Source organism: Ascaphus truei, chromosome 5 (genome assembly GCF_040206685.1).
Source record: "Ascaphus truei isolate aAscTru1 chromosome 5, aAscTru1.hap1, whole genome shotgun sequence".
Lineage (NCBI taxonomy): Eukaryota > Metazoa > Chordata > Amphibia > Anura > Ascaphidae > Ascaphus > Ascaphus truei.
Window position 1 is genome coordinate 7,552,828 of NC_134487.1, and position 21,508 is coordinate 7,574,335.

Below are 21,508 nucleotides of genomic sequence, written 5' to 3' on the forward strand. Positions count from 1 at the left end.
AGAGGGCGTAACGCATGCATGCGACTTCATTACACGGGGAAGAATACAGGCCGTATAACGCATGCATGCGACTTCATTACACGGGGAAGAATACAGGCAGTAACGCATGCATGCGACTTCATTACACGGGGAAGTATAGAGGCCGTAACGCATGCATGCGACTTCATTACACGGGGAAGAATACAGGCAGTAACGCATGCATGCGACTTCATTACACGGGGAAGCATACAGGCCGTAACGCATGCATGCGACTTCATTACACGGGGAAGAATACAGGCAGTAACGCATGCATGTGACTTCATTACACGGGGAAGTATAGAGGCCGTAACGCATGCATGCGACTGCATTACACGGGGAAGAATACAGGCAGTAACGCATGCATGCGACTTCATTACACGGGGAAGAATACAGGCAGTAACGCATGCATGCGACTTCATTACACGGGGAAGTATAGAGGCCGTAACGCATGCATGTGACTTCATTACACGGGGAAGTATAGAGGCCGTAACGCATGCATGCGACTGCATTACACGGGGAAGAATACAGGCAGTAACGCATGCATGCGACTTCATTACACGGGGAAGAATACAGGCAGTAACGCATGCATGCGACTTCATTACACGGGGAAGTATAGAGGCCGTAACGCATGCATGTGACTTCATTACACGGGGAAGTATAGAGGCCGTAACGCATGCATGCGACTGCATTACACGGGGAAGAATACAGGCAGTAACGCATGCATGCGACTTCATTACACGGGGAAGTATAGAGGCCGTAACGCATGCATGCGACTTCATTACACGGGGAAGAATACAGGCAGTAACGCATGCATGCGACTTCATTACACGGGGAAGTATAGAGGCCGTAACGCATGCATGCGACTTCATTACACGGGGAAGAAAAACAGGCAGTAACGCATGCATGCGACTGCATTACACGGGGAAGAATACAGGCAGTAACGCATGCATGCGACTTCATTACACGGGGAAGTATAGAGGCCGTAACGCATGCATGCGACTGCATTACACGGGGAAGAATACAGGCAGTAACGCATGCATGCGACTTCATTACACGGGGAAGAATACAGGCAGTAACGCATGCATGCGACTTCATTACACGGGGAAGTATAGAGGCCGTAACGCATGCATGCGACTTCATTACACGGGGAAGAATACAGGCAGTAACGCATGCATGCGACTTCATTACACGGGGAAGTATAGAGGCCGTAACACATGCATGCGACTTCATTACACGGGGAAGAATACAGGCAGTAACGCATGCATGCGGCTGCATTACACGGGGAAGAATACAGGCAGTAACGCATGCATGCGACTTCATTACACGGGGAAGAATACAGGCAGTAACGCATGCATGCGACTTCATTACACGGGGAAGAATACAGGCAGTAACGCATGCATGCGACTTCATTACACGGGGAAGTATAGAGGCCGTAACGCATGCATGCGACTTCATTACACGGGGAAGAATACAGGCCGTAACGCATGCATACGACTGCATTACACTGGGAAGTATACAGGCAGTAACGCATGCATGTATGCGACTTCATTACACGGGGAAGTATACAGGCAGTAACGCATGCATGCGACTTCATGACACGGGGAAGTATAGAGGCCGTAATGCATGCATGCGACTGCATTACACGGGGAAGTATAGAGGCCGTAACGCATGCATGCGACTTCATTACACGGGGAAGTATAGAGGCCGTAACTCATGCATGCGACTTCATTACACAAGGAAGTATACCAGCAGTAACGCATGCATGCGACTTTATTACACAGGGAAATAATACAGGCAGTAACGCCTACATGCGACTTCATTACACGGGGAAATATGCAGATAGTAACGCATGTATGCATGCATGCGACTTCATTACACAGAGAAAAATACAGGCAGTAACGCATGGATGCGACTTCATTACACGGGGAAGTATACAGGCAGTAACGCATGCATGCGACTTCATGACACGGGGAAGTTTACAGGCAGTAACGCATGCATGTATGCGACTTCATTACAAGGGGAAATATAGTGGCAGTAACGCATACATGGGATGTGGGACTGGTCTTGTACAATCTCTTTCAAAACATCAAAGGTGTTGGCAGAAAGTATGTACAGGCGGTCCTCGGTTATCAGACACAATGCGTTACTCAAAATGGCGTCGGATAGTGAAGCGCTGTAAAGCGAATCACATTTTCCCATGTGAAATGAAAGGTTCTGTTCCTGAAGGCATTTTTAATACTAAAATACACAAAATATTTTACGCAGGCAATTAGATACGCAGCGCACACATAGATGATGTAAACATTATATTTATTGATTCCAGAACTGTATAATAAAAGAATATTCTGTCTAGTAATAATAATACATTACGAGCAAAAAAAACAAAAAAAACCCCATTAATTATTGGAGGAAGATGATTGGGGGGGGGGGGGGGGAGGGATCTTCAACGGATATCGGACTTCTTGGGGGTGATGTAGGTGGACTTGAAGGTTTGGGCCTCTTGAAGAAGCTCTTCAATGAAGTCTGGACAGACCCTGTCCTTTTCTGCGTGTAGATCTCTCTATAGCAGCTGATTTGGTTGGAAACCCCACGACTGACTGAAGAGCTGCGTTCAATGTTGGGGTCATTTTCCTCAAATACGGCCAGTGCGCTATCAATGTCCGTGAATGCCGCAGTCAACATTTTGGTTGATAAAGATTTACGTGGCTGTGCCACTTCCGCAGATTGGTGGGCCTCCTCTTCAGTAATTTTTTGCTCTTCTAATTGCATCAGGTCTTCATTGCTCAACTCGTTAGAATGTGAGGCGAGCAACTCCTCAATATCCTCGGTTTCCACCTCCAAGCTGAGATCTCTGGTAATTTGCACAACAGTTTCTGTAACTTCTGCAACAGTCTCTGTAATGCCTTGGACATCTGAGATAAAAATCAGGGCACAAATTACGCCAAACTCCATTTAAATTGGATTTGTTTGACCTCATTCCATGCCTCTCCGATGCTTCTTACTGCATGGAGAATGTTGTAACCCTTCCAAAATTCTTTCAATGTTGGACCTCCTTCCACATCAGTTACTCTGATGGCCTGGGCAGATGTTCGCCTAAGATAGTAGGCCTTAAAGGAAGCGATAACCCCCTGGTCCATCGGCTGTATCAATGAGGTGGTGTTGGGGGGCATGAACACCACCATGACGTTTGGATGGAGGTCATCCAGGTACATGGGATGGCCAGGAGCATTGTCCAGGAGCAGAAATGCTTTAAAATCAAGGTTCTGCCTTGTGCAATATAATTGCACAGCTGGAATAAAATGATACTGGAACCAGTCCTCAAAAAGGCTCCCTGTTACCCATGCCTGCGGTTTGACTTCCAAATCACTGGAAGTGTGCACTTTGCATAACCCTTGAATGCTCTAGGGTTTTCTGCATGATAAACAAGCAAAGGTTTTAGCTCGAAATCACCTGCAGCATTTGCTCCAAGCAGAAGAGTCAGCCTGTCCTTTGCAACTTTAAAACCAGGCATTGATCTTTCCTCTTTTGCAATGTATCTTCTACTGGGCATTTTCTTCCAGTAGAGCCCAGTCTCGTCTGCATTGAATACCTGACGAGCGCACTAGCCACCGTCCTCTATAATTTTGGCCAATGTAAAAGGAAGGTTTTAGCGGCCTCCTCATCAGCACTAGCAGCTTCACCGGTCACTTTAATGCTATACAAGTTTACCCTCTCTTTAAACCGCATAAACCAGCCCTTACTTGCAGTGAACGTTTCCTCAGTGGTCCCTTCTCCATGCTGGTGCTTAATGTCCTCATAAAGACTCAAACCCTTTGCCTGAATTAAGGCTAAACTAATAGGCACATGACGCTGGGATTGATCTTCCAGCCATATGATGAGGAGTTTTTCTACCTCAGCAATATGCCCAACACGTTGCCTTATTGTTGTACCTTGCATAGGTGCTGAGCCCTTAATCTGTTCCAAGATTCTTGCCTTATCCATATATATATATTTGAAAACATTGTATGTTGGCTGTGCTTAGGGGCAATCACATTGGTCCTTTGGCCCGTCACTCCGCCTCGGGCCAATGTGATTGCTCCCTCGGCCCTCCCGCCCCCGCACACCTCTCATTGGCCTGCGGCCTTCGCTCACCACACCTACACAACTGGCACACTCCCAACACTCACTGAGCTTTGGGACGACGCTTGACAGCACCTAACCCTAACTGCCTGCTCTCACCTCCGAAAATAACTGCGGAATACACACCACCTCAGGTACAGTGGCTTCTTTGACCACAAATATATGCCATTTCTGCCATTTGCACACTCACCCCCCCTCCCGCAACACTCCCCACCCTCATCCTCTCGGGCCCGCACACCGTGCTGTGTACCTCACGTTGACTTCAACCCTTCAGCTCGGGACCGCACACCAACGCCCACCGCCTCTTCACAACACCAATGCAGCCCACGCCCTCCCAGTACCGCAGGCCCTCTCCGTCCCGCAGACACTCCTGGGTACTCTGGCACCACCCCTCCCGTTCACCGCGTCCTCACCTCCACCCTTCAGCTCGGGAACGCACACAGACGCCAACCACGTCTTCCCCCCCCATCTCCCATCAGCCCATACAGACAGACAGGGGGGAGCGGAGAAACAGACAGGGGGAGTGGAGAGAGAGGAGGAAGCTGGAAATTATACTCCCGGGCAACGCCAGGTCTCTCAGCTAGTCTGTTATAATTGTCACAATAGTTGTGCGAGGTATATCCACGGCACGTCCAATTTCTGTGTCTGTCTCTCCTTTCTCAGAGCGCTTTATGATGTTTTGGTCTCTAAAGTAATAGATTTTTTATTCCTTTTTGGAGCAACATAACTTTGCTTTTTGCTTTTATCAGCCATGGTTAAGGGCCTAAAATACCCCACTAAACCTTCACACAGAGTGTGCAGAATGATTTCCCTGACTTGCAGCCTTCTGATTGGACAATTGTTGCAAAGCGTCGGAAGAGCGTCGGATAAGCCACTCAGGCGTCGTAAAAATGGCCATAGGGATGCATTGAATGGCGTCAGACAAGCCATTCGTCGTAAAACGAGGACTGCATGTATTTAGAGGGAAGAATGGTTTCCCGACGATCCTCGGTTTTGTCGTCGACCAGAAACTGACGGGAGAAGGCATCGGCCTTGACATTTTTTTAACCGGGTAAGAAAGAAATAATAACATTTAAGCGGGAAAAGAAAAGCGACCACCGAGCTCGACGAGCTCCTAAGCGTCGAGCGCCCTCGATGTGAAGTAAACTCTTGTGGTCGGTCAGAATGGTAATAGGATTCTCTGTGCCTTCTAAAAGATGTCTCCATTCTTCTAGGGCAAATGTGATGGCTAGAAGTTCCTGGTTATCCACGGCATAATATTTTTCTACCGGATACATTTTTTCACAGAAAAGGCACATGGGTGGAGTCTGGCTTGGGGAGTCGTTCTTTGTGAGAGAATAGCACCGGCACCGACGGTTGATGCACCCACTTCCAAGGTGAACAGTATTCTGGGGTCCGGATGTATGAGGATGGGCGCAGAAATGAAGGCAGTTTTCCGATGCTCGAAGGCCTGGCTAGACGCCGGCGACCATGAAGTAGGATCCGCACCTTTTTTCGTTAGAGCTGTAATAGGGGCTACCGCAGATGAGAAATTTTGAATTAACCTGCGGTAGTAATTAGCAAAGCCCAAAAAACATTGTACGGCCTTAAGAGTAGTGGGACGAGACCAGTCCAGGATTGCCTTGACCTTAGCCGGATCCATGGTGGGACCAGTGTCCGAAATTATGTACCCCGGAAATTCCGTAGTGGTTTGGTGGAACTGGCACTTCTCCTGTTTAGCGAACAAGTGGTTTTCACGTAGGCGTAGAAGTACCTGTTTGACATGACCGATGTGTTCCTGTGAAGACTTAGAAAATATAATAATGTCATCCAGATAGACGATAACAAACTGGTTGAGTAGGTCTCTGAAGATTTCATTAACAAAGTCTTAGACGATGGCAGGGCATTGCAGAGGCCGAAAAGCATGATGAGGTATTCATAGTGGCCGTCTCGTGTATTGAAAGCTGTTTTCCATTCAACACCCTGGCGAATTCTCCCCAAATTGAAGGCCCCACGCAGATTCAATTTGGTGAAGATTGCGGCCACTTGGAGACGATCGAAGAGTTCCGAAATCAATGGTAAGGGATAACGATTTTTGATGGTGGTCTTGTTACGACCTCTATAATCGATACAGGGTCGTAGGGATCCGTCCTTTTTGTTTCAGAAAGAAGCCTGCTCCGGCTGGTGAAGATGATGATTTCCGAATAAACCCCTTTTGTAGATTTTCCTGAATGTACATAGCCTTAGTTTCAGGAAGGGAAAGTGGATATGAGCTTCCCCTGGGGGGGAACGGAGCCGGGTAACAAGTCAATAGGACAATCGAAAGAGCGGTGAGGTGGCAGAACCTCTGATCTTTATCAAAAACATCACGAAATTCGGCGTAGACCTCGGGCAAAGATACCTTCTCTTCACTAGGAACAGCAACATATATACTTTTGACGGCCATGGCACAGTTCTTGGAACATGAAGCACTCCACAGGACAGGTTCCTTGTCAGTCCAATCTATACGTGGGTTGCGAAGTTGGAGCCACGGAAGGCCAAGAATCACATCGACTGATGGAGTATGGATGACATTCAGATGGATCTCTTCCGTATGGTCCTCACCGGTGCGTAACCAAAAGAGGGTGGTCTGTAAGGAAATGAATGCTGGTCGCAGAGGTTGACCATCAATTGCATCCAACCGTACAGAGCATTTCTTGTGGACGAGGGGGATGTTATTCTTCTCAGCAAAGCCCTGTTTAATAAAGTTGCCTCCCGAGCCGAAATCCACAAAGGCTAGAGCAGTAGTGTGGAAGTTCTTGCCGGACAGCAAAATAGGAAGAAGGATCCTGGTTGGCAGAGTTTTTTATTTGGTAGGGTAGGTAGAAAGTGTCCCCAATGTGATTCCCCTGGACCTCATTGGGAGCTGGCGTTTCCCGATTTGTGGGGACAATTGAGTACCTGATGTCCAGAATTACCACAGTACAAGCAGAGACCGGCGTTGCATCGGTGCTGTTTCACACTGGAAGACAACTTGTGGCCACCAAGTTGCATGGGCTCAGGGATATCTGGTGTAAGAGGTTCAGCGGTACCAGCATGAAGAGAAGAAAATCTCGGCGTGAGATGCCTGTGGCGGGATCTCTCGGACCTTCTCTCCAGTAGGCGTTGATCAACGCGGATACATATGGCGATAAGTTCTTCGAGGTCGGTAGGACGTTCATGTGCTGCTAGCTCGTCTTTTAAGGCCTCCGAGAGACCTTGCCAGAAGGCGGCTGACAACGCCTTGTTATTCCATCCAGTCTCGGCGGCGGAAGTGCAGAACTCCAGCGCATTCTTGGAGTCAGGAAGGAATTAATTTTTCCCCTCAATGGGGTTTTTTGTTTGCCTTCCTCTGGATCAATAAGTTTAGATATAGGATAAAGTATCTGTTGTCTAAATTTAGCATAGGTTGAACTTGATGGACGGAAGTCTTTTTTCAACCTCATCTACTATGTAACTATATGTAACTATGTAACTATGTAACTATGTAACTATATGTAACTATATCTAGCCACGGGTCGATTTCCCTGGGAAATGTGTCATTTGACGACGCCAAACAAGGTGAAGGGAGCGCGAAAGTGAAGGGGAGCAGGCAGGCTCAAAAAGTCTGCGCTCCCCTGTCCTAAAGGTATACGAGTTCCTATGAGGAGCAATCCTGCTACGCAGGATCTTCATAGGTGGAGGCGCTGCACCAGAGAGAGAGAGAGCACACAGTAACCCCAGGCTGCCCATGAGCGGAGGCGCTGGCCTTCTGTAAGTCTAACAGGTAGCACCAGTGACCGTAATTACCGCTATTTCCCCTATGGATAGGGAAAGGGTGTTTTACACGCACGCGCGCACACGCACGCACAGTCAGCACAAGAATCCCATTTATTAGACACTTTGCTGCCAGATGAAGGATATTGCCTACGTTGGCCTTGGTAATTCAAGCACCGGTACGGTGTAATAATGACCCCACTACCGCAGATTGCCGACACTGTCACTGGAAACAAAACCCTTCCAGGAGAAATCCGAACGTCTCTCGGGGCGGCATGAAGCCGACAAACGTCATGGTTTTACCGGGGCGGTCCCGGCTTGCAACGGTCGGTAGAAAAGCACGAATAGCTCAGGAAAGGCGACCAGAAAATAAGCGCGAGCGCTTGCGACAAACCAACAGAGCGAGGGTTTTCCTATAAACAAAGCATCCCAGATCCCTCCTGTGCTTTATCTGCAATATCTCTCTGGGACACAAACCTGGCCCAGTTCAGCCTCCAACAAGCTTAGTACCTTTGGAAATGTAACCCCTCCCACCCCCCCACCCGGTCTTCTGTATTTTCCCGGCTGCCGCAGGTTGAAGAACCAAAGTTTAGTATTTTTTAAGAAAAAGGGGGATTTATCTTATTGGGGATCTCCGCCTTTCTGGATTTTGGAAACACAAAGACCAGTTCACCCTTCATACACACCAGGTCTCGTGAGCTCCGCGCCAATGATTTAGTATTTACCTAAAATTAGGCCAAATCACCGCTACTTGTTTGTCAGGCGTAGTGACCCCGCGGGAAGACATACTGGGGAGGCAAGAGTTAAAACCGGTACCAGGGTTGGGTGACAACCCGAACATGCTCACAATAACAAATCAGAAGACATGTATCATGAACAATATATTTCACCACAATAAATATGGTCTGCAACCGTGTTACCTAAAGAAATGGCTGCTTAGGTACAGTATTTTGTTTGAACATTTCTCAGGTTAGCGGGGAGAGCGGGGTGCTGCTCGTACCCCTGGTACTGTACCACTGGCAGATCGGCCTTCTATCAGGCTGCCGTGACTTAAGCAGCATGTCACTAATCGTCCCTAAATGTCAGTTACTTCCACGGCTGACCCACAGCAGTATCACATCACTGAACAATATGAATGATTGGCTTGTTCTTCTGCATTATAATGCAGAGGATTGTAATAGGACTATGACGATCGGTATGAAGTAACTGGGACTGGCTCAGCCGATCTCTGGCAAACAGAATGAGCCGGTAACGCGCTCCCCCAGGCGCCTTCCAGGGGACACAGAGGGAGCGAGATGACAAATTGAGCATTCATGTCACAATCACAAAGCCCAGGTGGTTTCTATCCTGAGCGGATAACAAAGGGCGCTCTGAAGCCTAAAAGGGGCGCGCGTCATCGCCGCCGCTCTGCGGGGACCTATTGACAGAATAAATACTGTACTTCTCAGATGCCTTTGTGTGCTGGCGTCCTGCCTAACTGCTCAGCGGCGTCAGGAGAAACTTCCTTCTGTCTCGCAAAACCTTTATCCTCCGAACGCACAAATAACAGCGCGCTGCTCTCTCAGGCTGGTGGTGCGCCTCTCTCCGCGGAGAGGGGATTATGCCCGTTATAGAGAAGCCGGGGCGCTAGATGCTCTGTATTGCATAGTACAGCTGGCTGGCCCTGGGTACTTTTATTGGAAGCAATGAGGCGTGCGAGGCTCCTGATAAAAGCACATGTTCCATTACTGCTGTGGCACTAACTGCTGCAGCCTGTACGCACGCACTCGTCTCACAGCGTGGGAGGCGGGGACATTATCTGTACAGGCGGGCGCAGGACAGGAAGAGCGGGCGCGGTAACACAGGGCTTCTCAAACCCTTCTTCTCTCCGGCCACTGCAGGGTTAATATTCCTCTGGCGTCCCACACAGACACACACACACAGACACACACACACACACACACAGAGACAGACAGACAGACAGACAGACAGACAGACACACACACACAGACACACACAATGATGATGCTTAAGGCCGAGTCCATAGCAGGGGAGGACGCGCTGAGCCGTGCGGACGCTCCGCGCTGAGCCCCTGCTTCCTCCATGAGGATGTCTTTAGAGGGGGCTCATGCGAGCGTCCGCAGGCGTGCTGAGGCGCTGGATTTTTCAGCCGACAGCCAAGCTGTTTTTCAGAGAGCTGTCGGCTGAAAACATCCAATCAGCACGGAGCAGCGTCAAGGTCACGGCGCTGTGACGTCGGTGCGTCGCGGGCGATTGGACCAGCAACGTCACTGCCCCGCCTCCCTCAGTCTCCCCCCGCCTCCCGATCGCGCCAGCTGGCTCGCCTCAGCACTGCTCCCATCTCTATGGCCCCAGCCTAATGGTGTTTTTCAAGCTATACAGACACACCCATGGTTTTATCCGGGGGCGGCCAACTCCAGTCCTCAAGGGCCACCAACAGGCCAGGTTTTAAGGATAGCCCTGCTTCAGCACAGGTGGCTCAAGCAGAGGCTTAGTCGAAACCTGACCTGTTGGTGGCCCTTGAGGACTGCAGTTGGCCATTAAAATGGCACATGCGGCTGGAACCGGATTTGATTGCCATATTGGTTAAGAATTGACAAATAGCGCTCGTAATGAAAGGTGCGTAAAGTGACCGTGGCTTCTCGTGGTCTTTAATTCAGTGGGGGGGGGGGGAGTAAGGCTAATTGTGAAGCTCAGAAAGGATCTGGCATTTAATCCAGCGACAGAAGGCAAATCACAAGGTCATGTTTGTTTAAAAGGATTTCCGGGCTGCAATGTCCGTACGTTTCAAATGTACGCGCATTATCTGTAATGATATCCTAGATACGGTGACCCGGCGTGCCTTTAATAGCCGGAGCGGCGAATCAGGGGTTCTGGGAGCTGGAAATTGCACACTTTCTAATAACTGCTAAAACCAGCAATTTCCCACCCGGCTTTCCAAGAATTTCATTTGCAAGAATTAATATTTCCTGAGCGCGTCCCTGGACGCAGTGGAAACACGGTAGGCAAAGAGATAATGGGGAAGGGCAGGGTGGTAGACCTGACATGTGAATGTGCTCACAAGTGGGATTTGCATTTGCTGTAACTCTTATTATAATATTTTTGGGACTATTACACCCTGTGTCTCAGAGAGGGGTGCCCAGGAAGTAAAAGGTGTATATAACCCTATAACGGCAGATAGGAGCATAGTGGGGAGGGGGAAAGAAAGGAGATCCATTTGAGGTCATTTGTTTCAGAACTATCTTATCTTTGTACATACATCGTTTATCTTTTAAGCTGCCCACGTGTCGCCTCTTCCACTTGCGCCCATATGCAGGACCGAGGTGTCAGGCAAACTCCAAAGTGTTCTTGAAAACCATTGGGGGAAAATGGCATTCGTTTCTTCTGAACAGGAGCTGGGGGATCAGTTGTCAATCTTGTTTGCTCCAATGATCAGATTTACAAACACTTCTCCTTATACGAGACCAATTAGAAAAAGAAGAACTGAATAAGGGTGAGGTACGGGCAGTTAAACCCACGTACGGTGTCTGCCGGTTATTTTGCCCTTTACATCTGCCGTGCGCACACTGGATCCTGCAGATATCGGGAGCACAGATGGCGTTCTAGCTTCAAGGAGAGTTCTGCACTTTCCCTGAACTTATGACATCGCATCTCCAATTCCTTGTACGTAGCGAGATGCTCCCCGAATACCATCACCGTGCAGCCAACTCCACCAAACGGGGACGCCAACAGGGTCCTCTTTTTGTAAAACTTTTCCAATAATATTGAAAGGGACAGTCACTGCTCTCATAGAATACACATACTGTAAAGAATGCACTAAACAAAGATACATCGTCATTAAGGTGAACTCCACTTGTCTGGTTTCTTTAGTTAGTTAAGAAACATGTTTAATACATTCAGGAACGGGTAACTCCCAGCTAAAAGATATAATCCCTCCTCTGGCCAAAACGTACTAATGGCAGTGACATGGTTAAGGGATCAGTCTCTCCTAGGGGCAAAGTGTACTAGTGACAGGGTTAAGGGATCAGTCTCTCCTAGGGGCAAAGTGTACTAGTGACAGGGTTAAGGGGTCAGTCTCTCCTAGGGGCAAAGTGTACTAGTGACATGGTTAAGGGATCAGTCTCTCCTAGGGGCAAAGTGTACTAGTGACAGGGTTAAGGGGTCAGTCTCTCCTAGGGGCAAAGTGTACTAGTGACAGGGTTAAGGGGTCAGTCCCTCCTAGGGGCAAAGTGTACTAGTGACAGGGTTAAGGGGTCAGTCTCTCCTAGGGGCAAAGTGTACTAGTGACAGGGTTAAGGGGTCAGTCCCTCCTAGGGGCAAAGTGTACTAGTGACAGGGTTAAGGGGTCAGTCTCTCCTAGGGGCAAAGTGTACTAGTGACAGGGTTAAGGGGTCAGTCCCTCCTAGGGGCAAAGTGTACTAATGGCAGTGACATGGTTAAGGGGTCAGTCTCTCCTAAGGGCAAAGTGTACTAATGGCAGTGACAGGGTTAAAGGGTCAGTCTCTCCTAGGGGCAAAGTGTACTAATGGCAGTGACATGGTTAAGGGGTCAGTCTCTCCTAAGGGCAAAGTGTACTAATGGCAGTGACATGGTTAAGGGGTCAGTCTCTCCTAGGGGCAAAGTGTACTAATGGCAGTGACATGGTTAAGGGGTCAGTCTCTCCTAGGGGCAAAGTGTACTAATGGCAGTGACATGTTAAGGGGTCAGTCTCTCCTAGGGGCAAAGTGTACTAATGGCAGTGACATGTTAAGGGGTCAGTCCCTCCTAGGGACAAAGTGTACTAATGGCAGTGACATGTTAAGGGGTTCAGTCTCTCCTAGGGGCAAAGTGTACTAATGGCAGTGACATGTTAAGGGGTCAGTCTCTCCTAGGGGCAAAGTGTACTAATGGCAGTGACATGGTTAAGGGGTCAGTCTCTCCTAGGGGCAAAGTGTACTAATGGCAGTGACATGGTTACTGCATAGCACGAAACGCGTCAGTTAATTTTGTATTGCATGTGCCACGAGACAAACACATGTTCTTCTTTTTGTTACCCTTTTTGCGTTACCCGTTCTTGCCGCAGGCGGCTTTCTTTCCCCGTCGGTGGATTCCTCTACGACTACGTTAAACTTTCAAAGAAATCTTTGGAGATGTATAAACACTTCTGATTATGTTTGTCTTCTTATGGGGTTAAATGCCGGTCTGGCATGAAAGGGGTTAAGTCCGCGCACTGGCCCCTCCCATATCCCAAAGGGGGGAAACATTCTCCCAAATCTGCGGTTTATTCTTTTTAAGGAACGCACAACGCTAATAAAATCAGAGAAAGGTTCGATGTCAGGGGTAGGGTACCATGCGCCCCCCAAACAGTAAGGATGCACCCGTGTAAGGTTACCAGTAAAAGAGGCATGGTCGCTGTTTATCAGGGGGGTCCTCAAGCACCACCAACAGGTCAGGGTTTCCGGATATCCCTGCTTCAGCACAGGTGGCTCAATCAGAGGCTGAGCCACCTGTGCTGAAGCTGGGACTGATTGAGCCACCTGTGCTGAAGCTGGGACCGAGAGAGACACCTGTGCTTAAGCAGGGATATCCTGAGAACCTGACCTGTTGGTGGCTCCTGCTGTATAGTGAGTCTGGAGGGAGGCTATTTTAAAACATCCCATTTCTCTCCCTATTTTAGTAACGACCTTTTTTGCTTTCACCGTACTGCACGTCTTACATCTCAATTAGATCCCGGCAGAAATCCCCCTGGGGTGGCTCTTACCAAACAGTTACCCCTCCCCCGTACTTTCCCCGAGAAGGTCCCCACGGATTCCACGGAGGAGAAAAGCGTCCCTTTCATTTGCGAGTCTATTAACACGGCAGGGGAAGGCTGGCGAGAGTTTATTATGGCCTCTGGGTATGGGGCCGCCTTCTGCGCGCTAATAATGTCGCCTTAATTAAACGAGACTCATTTTTAAAAAAATTAAAAGATAAAACAAAGCGTCGCGCGTGGAGATCAGAGGAAGGTTTGGATGGGAAGAGGTCATACAGAATGTATCTGCAATGTGAGGGGGGGGGGGCAGCAAGGTTACAGCTGTGCCCTCAGTTATACACGCACACACACGCGCACGCACACACACACACGCACGCACACGCGCACGCGCACACACACGCGCACACGCAAGATAACACACACTTTGAATCACTTTGTGCGTGTTTGCATGCACATGGTGAATATTTTGACTTCCGAGATAGGATATGACCATTGTGTCATTTTCAAAGGTGCACTCGTGAGCAAAGATGTATTCAGTGCAAGAAGATTTAAAGATACATCGTTTCAAAATGTGTGGTGCGGTGTGCGAGCGGGTGGTGCCAATGGGTGACAAGAGCACGGTTTGGGGTGTCGTGCACGTGGTTGGCGTTGTATGATTTCCCACAGTTGGGTGTGTGTGTGTGTGTGTGTGTGTGTGTGTGTGTGTGTATATATATATATAATATAATATATATACACACACACACACGCGCACACGCGCGCACGCACACACGCACACACGCACACACACACACACACACAGAAGAATAGCTGTGACTATTGTAATGAGAAAGTACGATTCTGTGACACTGCAGACGGCAGGCGTCACCTTTACTGGAGTTCCTGTGTGCGTCGCAGCCCTGCGCTGCCCTAACACAGCACCCACAGGCTCGTTAATGAGATGAGCCAGGCCCCCCTGCCCGGCTGGGGGTTTGTGCGCCTGGATCCTTGCACGCCGACGCGGTGACGCTTGCAGCGTCACTGTCCGACACCGCGAAAGGCCGCAGTAAAGCTGGGAGATAAGATACGAAGAAGAAGCCGTGCGCGCGCCGGGGCGGATGCATTTAACCCCGCGGTGGCTGGAGAGCCGGAGCACCTTACCCGTCTCCACGTCTTGCACGTAGAAATGCAGGTCGTCCATGATTTCCGTCACCAGCACCGGCTTGTAGCTGACATTCCGATCTTTCTCCTCCACCACGGCGACCACCTCTTCCACCGGCTGCTCCTCGCACTTGGACCAGATCTGCAATGAGAAGCGGCAGTTTAGAGAGTGAAAGCGCTCACCCATGTTACGTCGTCTCTACCACCCACAACTACGTCCCGGTTTTGTTATGCGGCGCGCCACAAGAAACCAGCGCCCCACGTGTTGAAGGCGCAGTAACGTGGCAGCAGACGTGGAACGCTTCCCGTAACTTTTTAAGGACTGTTTGATAATTAAAGATGTTTTCTTAGCTCTGCAGTTTTCTGTACGAACACCTGACAGAGGAGAGCGCCCGGCTAATGTCCGGCAGAGCGCCCGGCTAATGTCCGGGAGAGCGCCCCGGCTAATGTCCGGGAGAGCGCCCGGCTAACGTCCGGGAGAGCGCCCGGCTAATGTCCGGGAGAGCGCCCGGCGAATGTCCGGGACAGCGCCCGGCTAATGTCCGGGAGAGCGCCCGGCGAATGTCCGGGAGAGCGCCCGGCGAATGTCCGGGAGAGCGCCCGGCTAATGTCCGGGAGAGCGCCCGGCGAATGTCCGGGAGAGCGCCCGGCTAATGTCCGGGAGAGCGCCCGGCTAACGTCCGGGAGAGCGCCCGGCTAACGTCCGGGAGAGCGCCCGGCTAACGTCTGGGAGAGCGCCCGGCGAATGTCCGGGACAGCGCCCGGCTAATGTCCGGGAGAGCGCCCGGCGAATGTCCGGGAGAGCACCCGGCTAATGTCCGGGAGAGCGCCCGGCTAATGTCCGGGAGAGCGCCCGGCTAATGTCCGGGAGAGCGCCCGGCTAATGTCCGGGAGAGCGCCCGGCTAATGTCCGGGAGAGCGCCCGGCTAATGTCCGGGAGAGCGCCCGGCTAATGTCCGGGAGAGCGCCCGGCTAATGTCCGGGAGAGCGCCCGGCTAACGTCCGGGAGAGCGCCCGGCTAACGTCCGGGAGAGCGCCCGGCTAACGTCCGGGACAGCGCCCGGCTAACGTCCGGGAGAGCGCCCGGCTAACGTCCGGGAGAGCGCCCGGCTAACGTCCGGGAGAGCGCCCGGCTAACGTCCGGGAGAGCGCCCGGCTAACGTCCGGGAGAGCGCCCGGCTGATGTCCGGGAGAGCGCCCGGCTAATGTCCGGGAGAGCGCCCCGGCTAATGTCCGGGAGAGCGCCCCGGCTAATGTCCGGGAGAGCGCCCGGCTGATGTCCGGGAGAGCGCCCGGCTAATGTCCGGGACAGCGCCAGGCTAATGTCCGGGAGAGCGCCCGGCTAATGTCCGGGAGAGCGCCCGGCTAATGTCCGGGAGAGCGCCCGTCTAATGTCCGGGAGAGCGCCCGGCTAATGTCCGGGAGAGCGCCCGGCTGATGTCCGGGACAGCGCCCGGCTAATGTCCGGGAGAGCGCCCCGGCTAATGTCCGGGAGACGCTGGTGCACGACATCAGTTAGAGGCCTTAATATTACATATTACGCCGCGCAGTACAATGGAGGGAGTGATCTACATTACATACACAGAAAGATATACCCAACAAGCACGAACAGGTACACATGGTAAGGGGCCCCTGATCCTGGGAGCTTACACTCTACAGGGTTGACATGATATACCTGTAGAGTGCGTGTATGCATGCACGCACATATATATATATATACACACATACACAAATATATATATATATTATACATATACACACAGAGAAATACATATATACATACACACACACACACACACACACACACACACACACACACACACACAGAAACATATGTATACAAATACACACAGAGAAATACATATATATACACACACACACACACACACACACACACACAGAAACATATATATATACAGATACACACAGAGAAATACATATATACATACACACACACACACAGATACATATATATACAGATACACACAGAGAAATACATATATACATACACACACACAGATACATATATACAGATACACACAGAGAAATACATATACAGTTAGGTCCGGAAATAATTGGACACTGATACAAGTTTTGTTATTTCGGCTGTGTACCAAAATAAATTCAAGTTACAGTTAAATAGGGAATATGGGCTTAAAGTGCAGTCTATCAGCTTTAATTTGAGGGTAGCGAAAGAAGAAGAGAGCAAAAACAGTGCGCTGCCAGGGAGCCAGGTGGTAGAAAAAATACAATTCTATTTATTCAGCAACACTCACTAACATAACCCCAGGGGGTGGGACAAAAACTCCTACGCGTTTCGGACCGTAGGGGTCCTTTATCAAGGAGTATGGGGGACTAGGGGAAGGGGACACCTTTATATATGCCCTATAACTAGCAAATCACCAATCAAAGCTTACAAAAATGGCGCCAAAACCCGCTGCGCGCCGGTCTGACGTCATGCGGGTCAGCCCTGCGTGCTACATCCCGTGATACACGGGATCGCGCATCCTCGGGCCGCACCGCCTCACGAACGTCAGACCGCGCTATGCGATCCGGCAGCACAGTACCATGGTGACAGGAAAGGGAGGCGAAAAAGGGGGGGGGAAGAGGGGGAAAGGGAATAAGGTGAAAAGGAAGGAAGCGGGAAGAAGCAAAAACGGGGGAGGGGGGGGGAGAATCCTCCTGGGAATAAATAAAATACTTATCGAACCCATTCTAAATTCACATTGAATTGTGAACATCCATTCCTCCCCTCCTTCACAACAAGATAACCATCCATAGACCAAAAAGCAGATCAGAGTACATAGATAAAAGATGATGACAACCATAGAGGATGATAACTAAAGGAACAACTTCCCCCCCTACATATATCTCTTACTCTTATTTACGAAATGCTCAGTGTATGTAAACACACCCAGCATTTCATATATATTTAATATTTCCCAAAACTTTCAAAAAACTAAACGTCTCAAAAAATGACTGAGATTCCATTCGATGTTAAGACCGCAGGGAGCACGGGTCTTAAGCATAAAAACCCAATAAGCTTCCCTGCGGTCCAAAATGTGATTTTTCATGGAGGAGTACCGTAATTAGCACTGGCATGTCTCCAATGAGGTTACACTAGGGCGCTTATTGGCGTCCTTGTTTGTTAACCTTCAGGAGACGGGTGTTTTGGTGACTCAAATATCACACTTCATCGTTATACCCACTCCTTTATTTACTCTGTCCTCTAGTCCTGATTAATCATTATGGACATTTATGCTTGAAGTTCCACCAGCTCTGGAGCACCCATTTCTCCATATACCCCTTAATTTGAGGGTATTCACATCCAAATTGGAGGAAGGGTTTATAGGAATTACATCTCTTTAATATGTAGCCCCGTCTTTTTCAAGGACCAAAAGTAATTGGACAGTTGACTCAAAAGCTGTTTCATGTACAGGTGTGGGCTATTCCTTCGTTATTTCATCATCAATTAAGCAGGTAAAAGGTCTGGAGTTGATTCCAGGTGTGGCATTCGCATTTGGAAGCTGTTGCTGTGAACCCACAACATGCGGTCAAAGGAGCTCTCAATGCAAGTGAAACAGGGCATCCTTCGGCTGCAAAAAAAAGAAAATCCATCAGAGAGATAGCAAATCAACAGTTTGGTACATTCTGTGAAAAAAAGAACGCACTGGTGAGCTCTGCAACACAAAAAGGCCTGGACGTCTACGTAAGACAACAGTGGTGGATGATCGTAGGATCCTTTCCATGGTAAAGAAAAACCCCTTAACAACAGTCAGCCAAGTGAAGAACAGTCTCCAGGAGGTAGGCATATCAATAGCCAAGTCTACCATAAAGAGAAGACTTCACCAGAGCAAATACAGAGGGTTCAACACAAGGTGCAAACCATTCATAAGCCTCAAGAATAGAAAGGCCAGATTAGACTTTGCCAAACAATATCTAAAAAAGCCAGTCCAGTTCTGGAACAGCATTCTTTGGACAGATGAAACTAAGATCAACCTGTAACAGAATGATGGGAAGAAATAAGTATGGAGAAGGCTTGGAACGGCTCATGATCCGAAGCATACCACATCATCTGTAAAACACGGTGGAGGCAGTGTGATGGCATGGGCATGCATAGCTTACAATGGCACTGGGTCACTAGTGTTTATTGATGATGTGACAGAAGACAGAAGCAGCCGGATGAATTCTGAAGTGCATAGGGTTATATTGTCTGCTCAGATTCAGCCAAATTCAGCGAAGTTGAATGGACGGCGCTTCACTTTACAGATGGACAATGACCCAAAACATACTGTGAAAGCAACCCAGGAGTTTTTTAAGGCAAAGAAGTGGAATATTCTGCAATGGCCGAGTCAATAACCTGATCTCAACCCAATCGAGCATGCATTTCATTTGCTGTAGACGAAACTTAAGGCAGAAAGACCCATGAACAAACAACAACTGAAGACAGCTGCAGTAAAGGCCGGCAAAGCATCACAAAGGAGGAAACCCAGCGTTTGGTGATGTCCATGCGTTCCAGACTTCAAGCAGTCATTGCCTGCAAAGGATTCTCGACAAAGTATTAAAAATGAACATTTTATTTATGATTGGGTTAATTTGTCCAATTACATTTGAGCCCCTGAAATAAGGGGACTGTGTATGAAAATGGTTGCAATTCCTAAATGTTTCATACGATATTTTTGTTCAACCCCTTGAATTAAAGTTGAAAGTCTGCACTTCTATTGCATCTCGGTTGTTTCATTTCAAATCCATTGTGGTGGCGTACAGAGCCAAAATTATGAAAATTGTGTCAGTGTCCAATTATTTCCGGACCTAACTGTATACATATACACACACACACACACACACACACACACACACACACACACACTGTAACATCAATCTGTTATAAGAGAATGAAACAAATCTTTGTGCCACTTTAATAGTGCGAGGCTGTGAGTGCCCTGTGTGCTACAGATGTTTATATACAATATACAGTATGCTGCACTAGTGCACCCATCCAGGCAGCCAATTCATGGGAGTGTCGCAGCACTGCAGGTGTGTGTACGAGTATGTAAGTATTTATGTATATATGTATATACAGACACACACACACACACACACACAATATAGACACACACACACACACATATGTGTGCGCACGCACGCATTTAATTTCTATATTGCCAGCCATTGTACGCAGCGCTTTGCGGAGATATCACAAAAGCCCTGATACACTCAGGGAAAAGGGCTGAAAGTATTGGGCAAAAGTAGGAAATTTGCAGAGATACTCAGTGTCATCATATAGTGCACCAGGTCCCGTTCCAGAAGCTGGGGTGTGGAATTAAACACTCCTCTACAGAAGAGTTTAACCGACAACTGGCCCATGCGGTACTGCGTGGGTTAATGATCTCTTTGGAAGAGGCGCTGTGACTCGCGCTATGACTCGGGCTCTGTGGTGCTCGCACTGTGACTCGCGCTGTGACTCGCGCTGTGGCGCTCGCTCTGTGGAGCTCGCGCTGTGACGCTCACGCTGTGACTCGCTCTGTGACGGAGCGGTCACTGTCCCTCAGCATTAGGAGGCTGCCCAGTTGCACGTTGATGTGCCGGAGCTGCTGGGAATCACGAGAGTTGGCCATGGTGGTCAACCCAATGAATCACCCACGTCCTCTCACCCAGGGCCCGGTCACGCCCCCCACGTGCCACGTCCTCTCACCCAGGGCACGGTCACACCCCCCACGTGCCACGTCCTCGCACCCAGGGCACGGTCACGCCCCCCACGTGCCACGTCCTCTCACCCAAGGCACGGTCACGCCCCCACGTGCCACGTCCTCTCACCCAGGGCATGGTCACGCCCCCCACGTGCCACGTCCTCTCACCCAGGGCACGGTCACGCCCCCACGTGCCACGTCCTCTCACAGGGCACGGTCACGCCCCCCACGTGCCACGTCCTCTCACCCATGGCACGGTCACGCCCCCCACGTGTCACGTCCTCTCACCCAGGGCACGGTCACGCCCCCCACGTGCCACGTCCTCTCACCCAGGGCACGGTCACGCCCCCCACGTGCCACGTCCTCTCACACAGGGCACGGTCACGCCCCCCACGTGCCACGTCCTCTCACCCAGGGCATGGTCACGCCCCCCACGTGCCACGTCCTCTCACCCAGGGCACAGTCACGCCCCCCACGTGCCACGTCCTCTCACTACCGTCTCAAGCCAAAACACCAACAACTACGCTCTGCGCATTGCGCCAAGAACACCGCTTTTAGAGCGGTACGAACCTGTATTGCGCCCGTAATATGACATCATTTTAATAAGAATATAACGGGCATACTTCACGCTGACACGGTAATGAGAAACAAAGACTCGTTCTCGGTAAACACGACCCCCCATATTCCAATAACACCACAAAGAGGTCTTTCGTTTGCCGGAGACGATTGCAACGGCATTCATCTGAGTGGGCACACAATATTCCCACGCACGGGGGAATAAGGAGTAACGGGTATGAACTGTTTTTAATAAAAATGATAGTACTATATTTTAACCGGCAAAAGTCAACGACATTCACCCCATTAAACGAGCAATTAAACGAGCCCCTGGTTCACTTCGCTCATTTAGTGGAAAGTAGGGCAGAGGGTCCCACGCCTCTGTACGGTACCGGCCCTCTATGGCACGCCTCTGTACGGTACCGGCCCTCTATGGCACGCCTCTGTACGGTACCGGCCCCCTATGGCACTGCCTCTGTACGGTACCCGGCCCCCTATAGCA

General features: G+C 49.8%; 1 protein-coding gene across 2 annotated transcripts in view; it reads right to left on the reverse strand.

Annotated features, from left to right (window-relative positions):
* Positions 1-21,508, reverse strand: part of SND1 (staphylococcal nuclease and tudor domain containing 1) — an 810,790-nt gene that overhangs the window by 44,712 nt on the left and 744,570 nt on the right. For both annotated transcript variants that reach the window (XM_075599279.1, XM_075599278.1), the window contains exon 18: positions 14,762-14,903. In XM_075599279.1, coding sequence (XP_075455394.1) covers positions 14,762-14,903 — 142 coding nt within the window. The remainder of the gene's footprint in view (positions 1-14,761; positions 14,904-21,508) is intronic.